Here is an 18,086-nt window from a genome sequence, read left to right as displayed (position 1 = left end):
TACATGTTATAAGCAACTGACGTTATCACCCGTACTTGGACTACTTAAAGTCCATTTGTGTCAAAGTTTGTTAAAGAAAATTCTTGATTTATTCAACAAATTAGGCTCCTGTACTGGTTATAAGTTATATTATATGGGTGAAATCTGACGAATTCTGTGTTTAATAAGTGGTATGTAATCAATACATATTTTTTTATATGACACTAAAGTAAAAAAGAAGAAGAAAAAAATAACGGATAGTGTTCTTAAGACTATATGGTGCTTAAATTATCATCTCCTTTGTTGCACTGCCTTGCTCTGCATAACACAATCTCTTTCTTATCCAGGATTTTAATTATAATATGTATCGGTATGTAACACAAAATTTGTTTTTGCTTGCAAATTTAGACTTTTCTTGTGAAAACAAATTATATGGCACAATTACATGTGTATGAAATATTCATTGACATTTCAAATTGGGATTATATGGAAATATACCAATCAGAGGCTACCAATCAGGAAAAAAAATACATGGGGGCTCAGGAAAATTAGCCCCCGAAATGTCCCTGAAATGGCCCAAAGAGCCCCTGAAAGTCATAAAAGAGCCCCCCAAAATTGCATAGAGTTAAATGCAAAACAAAATAAAGAGTGTTATTTTCATGCAAGCAAGCTTGAAAAGTAGTCCCCGAAATTTATAAAGTATTTTTTTCCCTGCAACCAATTCAATTCCATGAGCAATGAAGAAGAATATGAGGTAATCTTCAACAGATTCCTACTTGAAACTCCATAATTCCATAAATCTATACAATGATGCTATCATGGAATACGACTAGCAGAGAATTTAAAAGGAAACTGCAACAGCCCAGATTGAAAGGAAATTATGGCATGAATAAGTTGGTGCTCTGTCAAATGTCACCCGATTCGACTCATCTTCCCTTTCTTTTCTTGGCTTCTTGTCTGAGGAAGAAGGTTGATGGTACAAGAAATATGCCCCTTTCACATCAAAAATGCAGTTTCCAGAGGAAGAGAATTTTGGGGGCTGACACAGCTTCAAACGACCCCTTTCATACATGGTCATAAGACTTCTTTCACATTAAAGGATTAATCACACAAGGGACAGGAACATACATCAACCAAATACAATAAGACCATGCCCACTTTCATATTGCAGAGATCAATCTAGCACGTGAACTGATCACGCCGGTTTAACGTACAGTAGGATTTTTTTTCAACTACAGAATATGAGAAATTAGCGATTATAATACAAATTTAACAGCTTTTAGGTTCATATAAGATAAACAATGTGAAAGGAGTACCTTGCAATCTTACTTTAATATGAATCTATAAAACAATAGCAATCCGGAAATGTCAGGAAGGCGTCCTTACACCCACTGAACAACACAAATGCTTTAAAAAATATAAACAAAAAATAGAAAGTGCTATTATACCCATTAGCTAAGCACTACATGTATATAAAACTAAGATTGTCAGTGACTTAAATCGAGAGTCTGATATGAGAATAGAACATGTAAGGATTCGGAACGGATTAGCACCGTTGAATAAAGCTTTGCGATAGACCTTTCGAGTCGCAATCCGAACATCCAAATCCCATGGACCAGACTGAGCAGAGCGGGGATAAGGGAGAGATAACGTCTCTCGACCCGACCCCGTCTAGCCAAGAAAAATTATGACAGCCTGTTCGCGGGGGTTAGAGTACAGTAGTCAGTGTGTAGGCATCCTACACTTGGCTTGATCCAGTGTAAAATGTCTGCATGCTAATAAATGCCTTACGCTGCCTGTCTAGCCAGAGAATGGGGCACCTTCATGGACGGGGGAAACAAAAATTGAGATTTACATGCACAACTGCAAAAGAGGGAAGAATACAATAGCGATCTATGTAAATCCGTTAATCGTCCGAGGTACGTGAATAAATATTAAATCTATTTTAAATCTTACCTTGTGATCTACCAGTATTTTGTAGCAGGATAACTGTGGATAAAATGAGAGAGAGAGAGAGAGAAAGAATGAAAAACATGTTAGTAATGTTTTTTGTTTAAACCAGATGTTAATGAGAGCTCTTGACTCATTTATCAAGGTTATATTTCATGTCCACATATATATTTACTGGTATCTATTCTAAATCTACATCTTCTGGCGAAACTGCACAGAAGTGAAAATTGAATAAAGTGCATTTTTAACCACTTTTGAGCTAGTCCTAGTTATCTCCTACTATTAAAGATTCAAAATTTACATGTGTAAGCAAGGTTTTTATTATTATTATTATTTACTATGGTACTTCATTCATTCCCTCACACGTTTGATGCAATTAGAGTCAATACCAGGAGAAATAAAAACAAAAATAAAGAATGAAGATGCAAATATGCACTTAATAGATGTAACACACATGCTTCAGTGACGATGCTCTGCATTAACTTTTTTACACAAAGCAAATTCCAAAATTCAACCATGGACCAAATATTATACACAACCCTGTCCCAAACCCAAAACCGATTGCAACGCTCATGCTAGCCCTAGTATCTGCAATGTAAGAAAGCCCACAGCAAATGTCGCAATAGCAAATGATGCCACAGGCTTTAATAGCTACTGTTAGGTCATCGCATAAAGATCAGAATGGCTGTTGACATCACATTATTAGACGATTCTTCAAGTGGCAAATGCCTTTCTGAGCGGTCCATGCTGACTTTCAGTTTCGACAGAATTCCATGATTCATTTGCCATTTTGTAGTACTGACAAGTCTACAGACGGGACGAATTACTGAATCATTTACAGCGTGCCATTACTATTAGCCACAATGTCTACCATATCTTGGGCAACCAGAAACCAGAAAGTTCAGGATTTTAAACAGGCTAAAAGTCAAATCAGTCCATGGTTCTATTACATCAAGGGCTGCTCATATCTGGAATTGTTTAAGGTGTCTTGACGATAATACCCAGGTTATCGGCTTATCGCTGCGTACACTGTAGGGTGCTATCACTACTGTCAGTACTGTGACATTTCAAACCTAGACAAGAGGATAAAAAAGCCAATTCCAGTCTGAAAGAACTTGCACTTGACAAATAACTGCAAACAGTTAAATGCAAACTGTGTCTTTGCTCTTTGTTCTCAATCTGAGCTGCAAAAAAGGCAAATATGGAGAAAGCAGCTATACCAGTATTATTACAAACTGACCCATTTGTGCTCTTTAATTGCAGCACAAATGCTTGTACTACATGTAGAATAGTAAACAAAAAACAAGAAAATTCTGAGAAAAGCAATAGCTATATTGAAGAGGATACCACCATGATGTCGGGATATGTTTTCTGTTTTTCTGCTCCTTCCATTACATGTCTGTCCATACAAATTAATCTGCACATGCATGCTGCCTGTGAACTTTCGTACAGTAATGATTATGATTATGAATATTATCATTGTTCCTGTTGTGAAACTTAATTGTGTCACCATTTGATTATACTACTGTACATGTTTGCATACAAATTGCATTCCATTTAAACTCAGAAAACATTCTAACCAATTGGGCTTTACAGGCGAGCACATTAATGGAGAACTAACCCCAAAGAAACAACTTTTGTTGATCTGAGAGATTTATTGCATTCTTGCCCATCAATCTACAAGATTCCCCACCAAAGTGTATGAGAAAGGCATAAAGCAAGAATAAAGTACAGTTTCTCAGGAAGACATGGGCATCGCCATTTTCTTGATTGCATGACTTACTATGCGGAGTCGTTTATCAATTAAATGTATTCAAATTTATGGATGCTTCCTTCCCAGGTGTTTGTGGTGATGAAGCATTTCATTCACCTGCAATTTTTTTTTCTTTTTAATTCACCTGCTATTATTGTTTTTACTCCAATGGCCAGAACCTAAATTGCATAAATAAGTTGGTGCTGTTCAGGGGTGAAAGTTTCGCATACCGGTAATATGTTCTGTGCATACACAATGAATTTACAGAGACCTGTTCTAGGGAATCGATCGGGATTAATACAAGTTGACGCACTGACAGAAATACGAGCCTGGTGATGAAGATACCATCGCTGATAATGCTGTCACAATTGAGCATTGAATCATGCTTTGGGGTCTTGCACAATACATGATAAAGAGTTTCCAGTCTGTATGTATCCTCACAAGGAATAAAAAGAAGATCTGATTTTCAATATAGAGGAATATTTCTTATTGTGTGACCTCCTGGGTGCAGGTAGAGACTTGGTTGCAACAACTGCCAAACCTGAATGAAGAGGACAACTTTGTAAGTTCATCTCCTTTGGTGGAAGGTACATACCGGTACATGTAAAAAAGTGTCGATCTGAACAATTCTCTTATTTCTGAGAGCTGACTCCTGCTTTCACCTGGCCTTTCCCAAAATTATTTTCAACAAACCTTTTCAGCGGCGCCTGACGATACGGTCATTGACATGAGATTTAGCTGGTAATGGCTAGTCAGTCAACCTGGCCAACTCTCTTCTTTCTGCTCACAAACTCCTGCTTTTATCCAATGACCGGGGTAATAGTATATTTGTAAAGCGCTTAGAGACATTTGTAATAAGCGCTATATAAAAATTAAATATTATTATTATTACTATTATTTTGCTTTACCAAAGTTATTTCCAATGAACCTTAGGCACTGCATTGAGATAAATCACTGGTGTGAGCTGTGAATGGTATCAGGTAGTCAATCTGGCCAATTTCATTTCTTTCTGATAGCAGACTACTGTTTATCATCGTGTTAACTAGTATGCTGCTCAGCTTACCAAACCTAATTCTGATGAACCATTTCAGCGCTGCCTTGAGACAATTTCACTGGCGATGAATACGACTGGCTCTGAGGATCTTAATCTAACAAAACAAGTGCTCCAACTTGGCCTTACTAGAGAGAATAAGAGCATTTAAGCCATTGTGTAAATTTTCACTTCTATACACCCTCTTTTTGTTGTTGATCATTACATCTTACACATGTATTGTTTCATTTTAGATGGTCAAATCTTTTGACATGGAATTTGTAGATGTACTGTACAGCATTCTGCCAGACAAGTTACAACGAACTGATCCTAACACATTTAATTTAAGCAAACTGATCTGTAATCAGAGGAGCTGATTTTTTTCTCCAATAAGAATAATAACAAGCTATTTAAAAAATTTCTTTTAAAGTGAAGTCCCTTCTCGCCAGTGTAATAAAAAAAAAGTGAAGATTTCAATACAGAACCAGAGTTGGTCTCATCACTAAAAATTTGTGAATTTTTTTTTTTTACCAGAGCTCTTTTTGACCTTGAAGGGCCATATCACGCTCACCACTTTCAGTAATTTTTCAAGCTTTTAAGTTAGACTAGAAAAAAATTGAAGCTGGACCAGGAACAAGACAGATTCAGATCTGCATTACTAGCATAATTTTTTTCACCTCTTTCCTGTCGCGTGTTGGACATTGGAGATCAGTATTTGTTACTAAGGTAGTTTATGGCGATAGAAGAAGAAGAAAAAATTCAATCAACTCAGTTAAAAAAAACTATTTCCATCTTGTTCTACGTTATTAGGTTAGTTTTTTGCCCCTCCCCTAACGCAATTCATTTTGTGTTTATTCATTTTTATTTATTTATTTTTTTTTTGGTGGGGGGGGGGGGGTTTGTTGCATTTTTAGGTAACACAAATATTAAATCTAACAACATTAAAATGCTGAAAAGAAGAGTCATCATGGGATATTAGCCATAGGAATAGACTTAATGAATAAATCGGCCTTCCAAATATAGGGATTGTTATCGTCAACCGATACCGATATGATTATGATCGTGATCGGGAGTTGTAAAAATGGAGTTGTCTGTGAGATTCTAATCGTAGTTTCGGAGGCCGTTGTCGCCCGATTAAAGGTGTTTTAATCTCCAATTCCTGTCTGATTACGCCAATGTAGGGGATTCACCAAGTACAAACAGGAATGACCAGAGATCAGACAGGAATTGGAGATTAAAACACCTTTAATCGGGCGACAACGACCTCCGAAACAACGATCAGAATCTCACAGGCAACTCCATTTTTACAACTCCCGATCACGATCATATCGGTATCGGTTGGCGATAACAATTCCTTGAGTAGGTCTATCTAGGGTCTATTCTATACGAGTATCGGTAATAAAAATCAGACAATCTAGAATCTAGTATTAATCTAGTTATCTAGATCTAGATCTATGCTAGATTTCGACAGACCTCACCTGTCTTTAATAAACGCCTAGATTCTAGGCTAGATCTAGGATCTATTCTAGATCTAGCCTCTATTTTTACTTTTTTTTTAATGTTTGATTTTTTTTTTTTAGCCTGCAACATGCAGGATAAGGCCGACTTGAGTCCTGGCCTGGACAACTCCACTGTCCACAGACACAATAGCGCACGTCATCAATGCTCTAGTCCAGGCTCGCGCTCCCCGGCCCAGGTGCGTGAAAAGTCGTCATTCATTCAGCTCAGTCTTCATTCTAATCCATGACAAAAAGAAAAACAGTAAACACTGTAAACAGGGACAGGGATGAAAAAACCTTCATTAGTTCAGAAACTTACCTATCAAACCTAGGCATACAAAAGACTCGGTTTGGCGGTCCATACTCATGTAACAAATGTATGCAGAAATCGCCGGGCTAGGCACCTTCCCCGGGTTAAAACGGCGAAACCTCCGCTCGTTACAACCTCTCATGTGGCTTCACCTAAGCGCCTGCCATGATTTCTGGACCGATGATACTACTGCATGCACACATTGCTGCATGCGCACACACTATACATGCACGGATAGCTAGCTATGTAGAAAGCTCGCTACAAGGGGTGCATTCTGCTATACCCACGTTTGTATGTGCATACATGCCATGTATATTTGCACCAGTCTGGCTAATAATATCTGCAAGGCCGAAGTCTAGCCAGGTTTTCCGAATGCAGCCGAAACGTCCCGATAGTCCACACCTCTCCCAGTTTCAGTCGAGAATTATGGCAAAATTGATCCCTTTTCCCGTTAATTCACAGTAGGAGCACCAAGCTGCGATACCACAGAACATGAAATTATCCAATTCGTACGACCAGATGGTATACTTCCTAAGTATTAGGCGATTTTTTCGATGCAAATGGGGCGAGTACCGAGTGTGGAAAATGAGTAGCCTCTCCAGACGGGTGGCTACCATAATGCAGACAGGTAAGGTATAAAAATGTCTGGCGATAAACCACAGAGAGGACTGCAGACGGTTAAAATCATTCCAAGAAAACACATTAAGTCCTTCTTTTATTGATGAAATATTAACTACACATATCTCATCATCGTTATTTCATATAAATTTTAATCATACAATACATCGTTTTCGATTGTACCACTATGTCCATAAGTTTGTCCCTCCGTTGAATTTCCCACCCCTGCACGCAATGGAGGCGTCTATCAATTCATTACGGACCATTTGACCTTGATGGGCGTCCAGTTGTTATGGATACTCATGCGGTGCATACAAATAGAGTGTAGTGTATATGCATTCTTGGTAGAAGATAGAAGGTAGAAGATAACAACTTGTGCGTTTGCAGGTGGCAGAGGATTCATTTCGACAGGAAAATTGTGATTTTTGCTGGTTTCGGGGACTAAAATGGCGGAGAAACCTTCTCAACCGACCGGCAAAGCCCTTGCTGGATTCAACTTCGTGGCCAATGACCAAGTTTGGTGAGTATTAGCTTGCATTTTTGTTGTAATTTTGTTGTATTTATAATGCCACGAGTAACATAAATGCAAAGCCTACAATATGATACCGGGTAGTGGTAGAACTATATACTTCATTTTGTGTGATATATACTCATGTTTTCGCTTGAAATAAAAATATATTATTCCATGTAGGGTCTATACCTATTACAGCATAATTTTGATATGTTTTATTCAATAACTTTTTAGTTTTGTGTACTGTAGATAGTGTAAAGCCATATTGGACAGTCATGGCATATTCTTGTTCTCTCTCCCCCTCTCTCTCTCTCTCTCTCTCTCTCTCTCTCTCTCCCTCCCTCCCTCCCTTTTTACAAGTCTGACAGTATCGGTCACAAATATCATGAAAATATTAATATCTTGGTGATTCTGAATAGTCTACCTAAGCCATATTTTTGATACTTTTTGTATTAAGTGGAGACAAATTTTCAGGACATGTACAACTAATACTAATAGTTACAAGGATTAAAACAAAATTGAAGTAGGGGTCTATTCATTAGCTATACATTTTTTTGTTAATTTATTAATCAGAGTTTGGCAATGGCCATGTTCTGACTCTAGTTACTTGTATATCTCTACATCTTCTTCATCATCATCATCATCATCATCGACCTGTGGCTAGATTATTATTTTTCCTTCTCAATCTACCCATCTAAATCTTAATCCTAAACAAATCTTATCCAAGAAGCAGCGTGCAACTGAGAGGTACCTTTGAGTGGATTTGTAAACATAACCTAAAGTATTTCTTGTATGTGGAAACTTTTATGTATTTGTTTTTTAATCATCATAAATCATTGTATGTCTTATTTTAATCTGTTTCTAGGAAGGACCACATCAGATATGAAGAAACAGCATCAAAGAGATGGCCAGAATACTGGGGCTTCCTTGGAGGCAGTTACAAAGATGTAAGTTTGACCTCTGACACTGAGTGACATATATGATCTATGTTCTCTGTACTCATAGGCTGTTTTTGAAATACAGTTAAATTAAATGCACAAATCTGTGTTAAGTGCCTCATTACAAATTATTTCATTCACCTGTTTCAAAAGATTGTCTTTCAATAGCCAGGATGTAAATTACATATATATTCCATACATCTTTGTTGTTAGGTAGAAAAGCCATAATGTTTGTCTCACTTACCAACAATTAATGTATACAATTTGCATTCTGACTATTGAAATACAATTATTTCTAACAGGTGTAGATTTAAAGCTGCTTAAAGGAAGAGCTAATAATTCACTTCTTAAATGGGTAATTTTTATGTCAGCAAAAAGAAGTTTAGTTCATACTTTTGACTGACATGTGCATTTACATGTAGTTTAAAATTGTGATTATTATCATGAACTGCATTTTCCCCACTAGATGTTTGATGTCTAAAAATTAATTAACACTTTAGTCGTAATGAACAGGTGGTCTTTAAATGCAGTTTGTTGCTCAGTCTTTTTAAAGTTATTAATGAAGGGTCATAGAATGATTAAAAAATTGTTTATTTGTCAGTATGAATTACATAATATATTGTAAAATGCAGTATTTCAAACAGCTATATATATATCCTTCTTTACAAAAACTTTTGCAGTATATTTCATTATATTCTTATCATTGTTAATAGATATCATTAGTTATCCCCACTAACATAACTCTTTGTTATGTAAGTAGTTTTTGTATAATACTTATCGTAACTATAATACAGAATATATCAAAACAATGTGGAGTTACTTTCATCCTACACATTCAATTTCATTGTCATTATGAATTCTTTTTACATGTAGTTTGCTAAAGCTAAAGACAACCTTGTGAAGTTTGAGGTTGAAAAATATATCCTTTGTTACTATTTGATAATTCCTTTTAATTTGTCATCATTTTAGCTTGTGAAAGACGACTTTGTGAAGCGCGACGTGAAGAAGATTGAGCTTCCACCACCCCTGGTCCTGCCTCCGATCACACCCATCTCCAGGTACATCAAGGTTGACACCTCCCCCAAACCCTTCCCCAAGACCACGGCGGGCAAGATCGGTTGGAGATCGTCAGAGACGCAGCACTCTCTTGAAATCTACGGCAAGTATGCCCGACCCAAGGGAGGCCTGATCCGACAGCTCAATTGGCCGCCTGAAGGGGTTATATAAAGGAGACATCGTGCATTGTGCGCTTGCCATTGTCTGCGAGCCTCTTTATCTCGACATTCAGAATGACTTTGTGCGTGACTTTGATCACCGCGGCGATGCCCCATACGTGCTGTATCTTGTTTGACATTGCATGGTGGGATGACATTGTACAGGCTTCATAACAAACCATGAGGCATCAGGAAAAATAAACTATGCATCAAGGAGTTTAATATATGGGAGCTCACGTCTCTCATGTACCTGCATAAATACGAATGTTGTTATTCAGGTTTATGTTTTTGTTGTAGATGGTTAATTTATTACAATGTTGATGAGAGAGCAAGTCACTGTGTATAACAATCAATCAATCTTTTGCTACCGTGGGGTTATATTTTTTTTGTCTTTGAATCTCAATCATTTCTAATTCTCCCAAATTGACATGGCTGCCATGTGAGGGCAGTATAACAGGAAATGACCAAACCTTATCATGGACATGGGCACATGGCCTTATGAAAAACTTTTTATTTTCAAGACTTGTGTCTTATGTACAATTGTGTAGTTAATGCTTTAAACATGTTTTTTTATGTATTTTAGATAAAACATGAATAAATAAGTGAATTAATGTTTTGAATTATGTCATGAAATTTTAACTTAAAACATAAATCATGGACAATCCCATACACGATACACAGAGAATTAACGAGTCTCATCACTTTAACATCTTTAATGTGGGAGAAAGTAATACTTGTGAGTTGTGACCTAGGTTTTTTTATGGTTTTTTAAAATCTCAGAACGATTGTTTTACCAGGAAAATTGATTCTTTCATTCTCTCACAAGAAACCATATTGATCATGTGACTTTCGCTATCATTCTTCTTCTTCATCCACTTCTCCATCTTTATCAGGAAGTACTCACAAGATGATTATAGTTTTCAGTTGATGGAGATTTCACAGCTCTTAACCCCTGACAAAAGCTTCCCTGTCGTTCTATCTTAATACCTATCCAATCTGCTATCCAATCTGCTATCGATCGTCATTCATGGCAAATCCCTCATTCTCTTCTCAGATCACCAAGTTCATTGGCATAAGCTGGTGCTATGTGACTCATTATTCCAAAGAAACTTTCTAGTTTAGGTAATGTTTCATTGCAAACATGCATCTTCCTGAAGTTTGCCCTATTTTCCCCTCTCTTTTTTGTGCATAAAATTTAAATCTACATGTACATCATTCAGTAACTAATCATGTTGTTTGTTTTACTGGATATGCACAAAGAAGTTCTGGCATTCCCAAAAAACGCTCTGAGTAATCTCAAACTCCAAATCTTTTTCATGATAAAAAAAATATGTATGCAATTGTAATTTTAAAATATTTGTCTTAGAATTAACATATTAAACTGAAAAATTGTATGGTACTTACAGTAGTTATATATTGTGTTATGAATATTCATGTGCATGTATTCAAATATAGCTGTATGATATTTTCTCTACTAGTTATGCAATTCGCAACCGAACCGTCCAATAAAGAAGTTTTTATGACACTGAAATTGAGGATTTGATGTTCCACATACAATGTTTACACATTGTTATGCAATATGCATGGAAATCTTGTTATAACAAAATGCTGCATAATTTGAACATTTTCTCTTTGTTAATGTTCATCACCTAATACAAGTGCATTTTACAATGCCAGTTACGCTTTGTTATAACAGGATTCACAATTTCACATAATTATATTATGCTATTTCATTGTTCTCAGTTGTATGCAGGCTATGTGTGTGCTTGCAAGATATGGTTATTTTCAAACAAAATATTAAGTATATGTGATATTAATTAGTGAAATGTAATGGCTAATATTGATAGGTAGTGAATATGTACTGGTAATGTAGTATAAGGTGTTATAATATGCAATTAAAGGATTAATTAAGAGTTGATAATGTATTGATAAAGTATAGTAAATACATTCATCAATATTTTCATGAACTATGAAGAACTGTAATGCTGGGAATGAATTGCCCTACTAATAATCTTGATCATAAATTTATTCATCATTTCTAATAGCTGGGTTCTTTATCATTCTGGCTAATTGAATGGGTTTTTTAATACATGTTAGGCTTTGTCTCATATTATCCTGGTCAGTAACAACATGCATCTGCTTAGGGCCAGAAAGACATTAAACTCTGTGTTAAAAGCATATGAGTTTATCTCCCTCTGGCTCAGAATAGTGGAAAAGCCCATGTGCAAGAATATTTACATTGAACAAAAAATGTTTTTTTTTTAAGGATTATGTAAATCAAAGGTAAACAAATGAGGGAATGTATTTAGCACTTCATAGATCATCCCAGATATATCTGCCAGATGCACTCTTTAGGTATCATAAATTGCACAGAGACCACTTTATTTTTTTTATTACAGGGATTTTAATCACAGAACTCACACTTCCTAAAATCATCAATCCCCAAAATATTGAGAAAGACGGAAAATAAACAAACCAAAAACATCTGTCGATTGGACCGCAGTATATCATCAATCACTGCATTATGATTGTAACCAAGAAAGGGGTGAAATTGTGTTGCTTTTTGCAGTGTTTGATTTTGTAATCTGTTTTAAATTGCAGATGTGTTACAATGCTGGCTCTTTGTGACAATAACATCGCGACCTCCCTGATGAAATCACCTAATTTTGGAAATTGAAGAAAAGATGAGTGTTTGAAGGTCATTTTATTTGACTACTACAAAACATTTGTTGGGTTTATTTTTAAATAGTATACTTTTTATCAGGAGAATCTACTTTTATTTCCCATTTCACTTTTTATTTTATTTCTTTTGCTTTGTTTTATTTTTGTACTACTGAAGATCTTCATTCTTGGATGACTTATTTTGCTTTAAATGTCACTTTTTGTTGTGCAAAAAAAAGAAAATGTTTTGTGATATTTATCTCTTCAGCCGGTTTTGAAGAGAAGTGTTTTGCGAAGTTTATGAATGAATAAATCAGCGGCACCGTCCATTAAAAAATACACATTGTGACTGTCTGTCTTGTTATCATCAGTTGTACATTTACCCCCATTGATGAGTGCGATTTGTGAGTGAAAATTACTGATGAAAAAAGGGAGATCAGTGTAATGTTAGAGAGTAATTACGGTTTTTGACTGTTGCCGAACATGTGCTTGTGAAGTTGATTTATCTGGACATGCTTTCATTGGGAAGATATTTCTAAACACTTGTAAATCTCGCGCAAAACACAGTGTCAGTCCTGGGTAAGATTTCAATGAACTTTAAGCCGCCAAGCCGCGGCGCCAGCCAGGAGGTCACGTGACGAAAAAGTAAGCATCACGTGCGCCATTTTCGACTATGTTGCTAGCTGTACGCGAAGTGTTTACAAGTTAACTGATAGGGTAATGATTAATGCATTCAAAAGTTCTAGTTTATTGAAGGACAAACTCATATAACTAATAATTATGTCCTATGTTTCTAAGGTATAGTGGCGTGCTTTAGTGTATATCCAACAATCGCACCAAAACCCACTAAAACCACAGGCGGCTATAAAAATGTGCCGAAAACACGATCGCATCTATTTTGGGAATAAAAAAAATCAATTTCAGTAGCCTCGTGCGTCACCTCCTGAAATGTACTAACAGGACAATGATGTATTACGTAATCCGAACATAATTTCTATGGGACATACAATAGGCACTATGAATATGACTGACAAAGAAAGCGGACAAAATATACAGTTCCTCAGGTAGACAAAGGAACATCCCTTCACTGCTATTATGCAAAAGTGAATTATGCATGTGACACCTGTTCTACACATTTTTACACAATAGCAGTGAAGGGATGTTCCTTTATCTACCTGAGGAACTGTATATTTTGTCCGCTTTCTTTGTCAGTCATGTTCATAGTGAGGGTATCGATATTGCCCTTGAGTTGATTTTGCGGAAGTAGATGCGATCGTGCTCGAACTATGATCAGTAGTCGATAACTACATTACACAGAAATCATTTCCATCGTTTAACAATGTTAAATCTGAGATGCATGGCCCTACGTGTTATCAGTGTCTGTGATACGGTGTAACATTGAAGCCCTAAACAAAATGCGCTTGAAAATGATCATGAAGTGCTTCCAAAAAAAATCTTTGTGTGACCGGTTTTACCATACTCATTTTCCCCCAATAGACTGTAGTGTTATGAAAACCGTTAGGAAAACAAATTCTGAAATTTCGAATTCCAATCATAGATATCTTGATAATCAGACAGGCTTGTAAAAGTCATGGGTTTCATGTATGACCTAAGGTTTATAATTATGGTTGCAGCATAAGCTAAATCCAGGATTTTTTTTAGAATCTGAGGCAAAGTTACCCAATCCCTTTAATGTCCCTTAATATCAATAAGCATTTTTTTTTTTGTGGAGGGGGGGGGGGGAGGGGTGAAATATATGTATTGTATCGTATTAGTCAGATATGTACCTGATGGCCCAGGCAGCTAGTAAAGGCAACTGAGATTTAATAAATCAATACATTTATGCCCGAGAGGCTTAATATTTTGAATTCATGATGGTAAGAAATTTGATGAAAGAGGATGAGACGATTCCAAATGTTCCTAAAGATAAGAATTAGAAAAAATACGAAATTTGACAAAAAATCCATAACCTAGCGCGTCGTCATGCATGTGCTTAGAATATAAAAATAACATTTTATTGACAGTCAGAGCATTCTACTGGTACAACTCGTATATATTCACACAACGATCATTTTCACAACCATGAAAACTGTTCAAAATTACATGTAACATTCCGCTTTTGTCTCTATTCCCCCCCCCTTTTTTTTTTGCATTCTTCATTTCTTGTACATGGAAGGCTCCATGCAGTGCGAGCTCGGACACCCGCCATGCCGAATATTGGCGTCAGGCTATGTTTATATGACGAAAAATATGTATAGATTTCACCCTGACGTTTATTGCTAACAATGCAGCCCTAGTTTGAAAGAGAATAAATAAATTAAAAATCCTAATTAAAGACTGACTCCATGACCGATATATGAACCTAATTTTGGAGACAATGTCCATCAATTCTACTTTCTGGATTTAATATGACTACCAGATAGAGTTCTCCCGGTGAATTCTCAATCCTCGTAATTCCATGAAAAGGTTATATGCAGCGTTGAGGCTAAAGCCCCTTTCACACCGGATCTGCGTAGAGTTGCGATAGTGTAGCGTACCGAATGCGCCGAAATTAGGCTGCGTATTTATGAACAAAATGTTGCTTCGGCGTAGTCCCTGCGTAGGATATGCGTAGGCGGGCTAACGATGGCAGATGGCTTCCTATCTTGTGCATGGGCACCGCGTACCTACAGCGTATGTAATTAGCGTACCTACGCGTACGGTTGCGTATAACAGACGTAGGGTTGCGTACGTTTACGTAGGCCTGGTGTAAAAGAGTCACCGTGGCTAGGCTGCGCGCAAGTAGGATCTTGGACGCCTTTACTGCTTCGTCGGACTGGCGTAGGGTAGCGTACTATTGCGTACTATTGCGTAGTAGCGTAGTGCCGTGTAGTGTTGCGTAGACTTACTTACTTTTTGCGTCTATATGCCAAAAGTACGCGAAAACAATTAAACATGTTTATTTTTTTTGCATCCATCTCGCGTACCCCTTTGCGTCCCTCAGCGTATAGTTACGTAGGCCAGCGTAGGGCAGCGTACCCTCGGCGTAGTCGATACGCAACACTACGCAATTCTACGTGTGGCCCGGTGTGAAAGGGGCTTAAGATAATGAAATCTTTGTGATCTGAACATACATACAAATATGTGCAGACGAATTTGTCACAGTGTTCAAACGCTTTATAAAGGTCACCTGACTAATGTTGGCATTTATATTGACTGGCTCATTTAGGAAGAAATATACGTGTTATACCCTTCCTAGAAAGGTCACCTGACTACAGTGAATGTTTCCGTTTCCATTAGGTGGCATTTATGGACAGATTGAATGAATTGTACTGAGTAAGATGATAAGGTATTACAGTTTCAGAGGCAAATAAGCTTCTCTGGCGTTTGAGGCAGGGGGGGGGGGCGCGGGGGGGGGGGGGATGTCATAAAATCACAGACAATTAGAACGAAACAAATCATCGCATTTTGTATTTCATTTTATTTTATTTTCTTTGGGGAGGGGGGGGGGGTCTTTTCATTACTTTCAGATTTTTCAAGTTGAAAAAACACTTTCCCTGCATTGCACAAAATGAGATAACAGTGATTTTTTTCTTCTTCAGAATCTTATCTCTATTGGAAAAGAAAAAGGATTCCCCCCCCCCCCCCCCCCGATTTAAAAAAAATAAAAATCAATGAATAATACAGCTATAGCTTGAAACAAAAGATACGGCGGAGACAACGAAACGACTGCAGTGATAATATCTATTTTACTTGGTTCCTTGGCGCCAAGACAGTAAAGGAAGTCAAATAGGTTCTCTTTTTTTTCCCCTCTCTTTCTTTCTTCTTCAGTGCATTGCCCTTAAAAGGGCGGGCCCAGGACTGTCAGTCAAGAGAAAGAGGGGCGAATGTTTGCAAACATTTATATGAGCTAGCGGCTATATATCTTTTTGTCAAAAGGGGGCGGCGAGTCGGTATATTATATGGATCCCACTATGCCTTGAAAAATCTGCATCCCACGCTCGTGAAATCGTTTTAGTTGCTATTTTATAGTAATTAAAAAAAAAAAAAAACGAAAGAAAGAAAGAAAGAAACACAGAAAGGGAGGACGAAGACTAATATTTCGCGTTAACATGATAGAGGCACCAAAAGGTTAGAGAATTGAACGCGTTTGACCTCAAAAATATAGACGAGAAAAAAGAAGGACAAAAAAAGATGATAGCATTTCGTGTTTGCAAAATGTTCTTACTTTGTGATGTGGAAACGTCTAGACTTTAATTCCCGGATTAGGGCTATGTCTAAAGGAGGTGTATAAAAAAAAACATGGTATGGGAGAAGACCTAGACATTTTGATATCAATCGGTGTGAATGTGTAAAATCCTTTTCAACACATACAACAACAACAACAGTAACACTTTACTCAACCCTTAGAATGCCATGTCAAAATCATTCTTAAAATAATCTTCTGCCGATCACGCACTTATATGGCGTATCCCGAAATTGATGAACGGGTGAGGGGGGGGGGGTAGGTGTAAGGCCCGTACCTCGATCATTCAGCAAGAGGTCTCGTGGTACAGTGAGTGGTTCATTCAATTGATTCTCAACATGCTCAATCATAGGGATGAAGGTTCGAATCCCAGCCTGGTCCCTTGAAAGAAATTAATCCACATTATTTTCCCGGCACTCCACCCAAATGCAAATGGGTACCTGGCAATGATAATTGCAGGACTCTAAGGCCGAAAGGAGAAAAGCATTAGAAAGAACGGCATTGATGCTGATGAGGATTCACCGGTAAAGAAAAAACCGGTAAAGAGTATGTTATTACGAGGTCTTTTGAATTATAGAATTACAGAAAATAATAGAATATTTTAAGCCTTTTCACTTCAATTTCAGAATCCAATTGCTATCCAAAGTAACATGTTTTTCCTTTTAGCAGTTGTCTCAATGTCAGTGCCTGCAAAAATGGCGATACGGGGTGCTTGCCGGCTACGCCCCCTAAATGCTGGCTACGCCAATGCCCTTCACCGATAATCCATCACCTCGTCTCCGTCTTAGTCCCCTCCTGATCCTCTGAAATCATCTATCATTTGCCACCTATAGCTGTCATTCACTCATACATTGACTCTTAGATTCTATACCGAGTCCAACCTTCTACAGTGTGAGGCGTAATACTAGGATAGATTGATAAAAACACTTCGTCCCAGGCAATCGATTTCAGCTCTGGAGGTCCAAATCTTTGTTTAATTTTAAATATTACCCTTCGTCGTGTGACTAATTTCACGACTGAATATAGATTAACATTCTAACATTGTGGTAATTCCATAAAATAATGAGGGACCCACTTTGTTACATTTTCGGTGTCCCAGTTACATAAGGAACCCACACGTATTTGTGGCTCTGATTACAGACTTGAATAGTGGAGCGAGATTGTTAAGTGATTCTAGGTATGAGGATGCACTACTATGCTTGGAAATCACTTTACAATCTCACTCCACTATTTAAATCTTTACTGAGAACAACAAATACGTGTGGGTTTCTTATGTAACTGGGACACCAACAATGTCACAAAGTGGGTCCCTAAATTATGGAATTACCCATTTACGAGCGGGGAGGGGGAAGGCAGGTGAGATAATTGTACACAATGACAAAATGTATAATGTAGTGT

General features: G+C 37.2%; 2 protein-coding genes across 2 annotated transcripts in view; one reads left to right on the top strand and one right to left on the bottom strand.

The window, feature by feature from the left end:
- LOC100889835 overlaps positions 1-7,143 on the bottom strand; it is a 53,845-nt gene extending 46,702 nt beyond the window's left edge. The window contains exons 1-2 of the mRNA XM_030975640.1: positions 6,531-7,143; positions 1,936-1,968 (exon numbers count right to left, since the gene is read on the bottom strand). Of these exons, the coding sequence (XP_030831500.1) occupies positions 1,936-1,968; positions 6,531-6,663 (166 nt within the window). The 5' untranslated portion in view covers positions 6,664-7,143. The remainder of the gene's footprint in view (positions 1-1,935; positions 1,969-6,530) is intronic.
- Positions 7,144-7,514: 371 nt separating this feature from the next.
- LOC577148 (uncharacterized protein C20orf85 homolog) lies at positions 7,515-12,802 on the top strand. Its single transcript, XM_777397.5, has 3 exons — positions 7,515-7,659; positions 8,516-8,597; positions 9,558-12,802. The coding sequence occupies exons 1-3, from the start codon at positions 7,586-7,588 to the stop codon at positions 9,813-9,815; spliced, it is 414 nt and encodes a 137-aa protein (XP_782490.1). The 5' UTR covers positions 7,515-7,585; the 3' UTR covers positions 9,816-12,802.
- Positions 12,803-18,086: the final 5,284 nt, after the last annotated feature.

This window comes from Strongylocentrotus purpuratus, unplaced genomic scaffold, assembly GCF_000002235.5.
Source record: "Strongylocentrotus purpuratus isolate Spur 01 unplaced genomic scaffold, Spur_5.0 spur5_scaffold_8, whole genome shotgun sequence".
Classification (NCBI taxonomy): domain Eukaryota; kingdom Metazoa; phylum Echinodermata; class Echinoidea; order Camarodonta; family Strongylocentrotidae; genus Strongylocentrotus; species Strongylocentrotus purpuratus.
The sequence above is the reverse complement of the archived record's forward strand: the minus strand, read 5'-3'. Positions and strand labels throughout refer to the sequence as shown.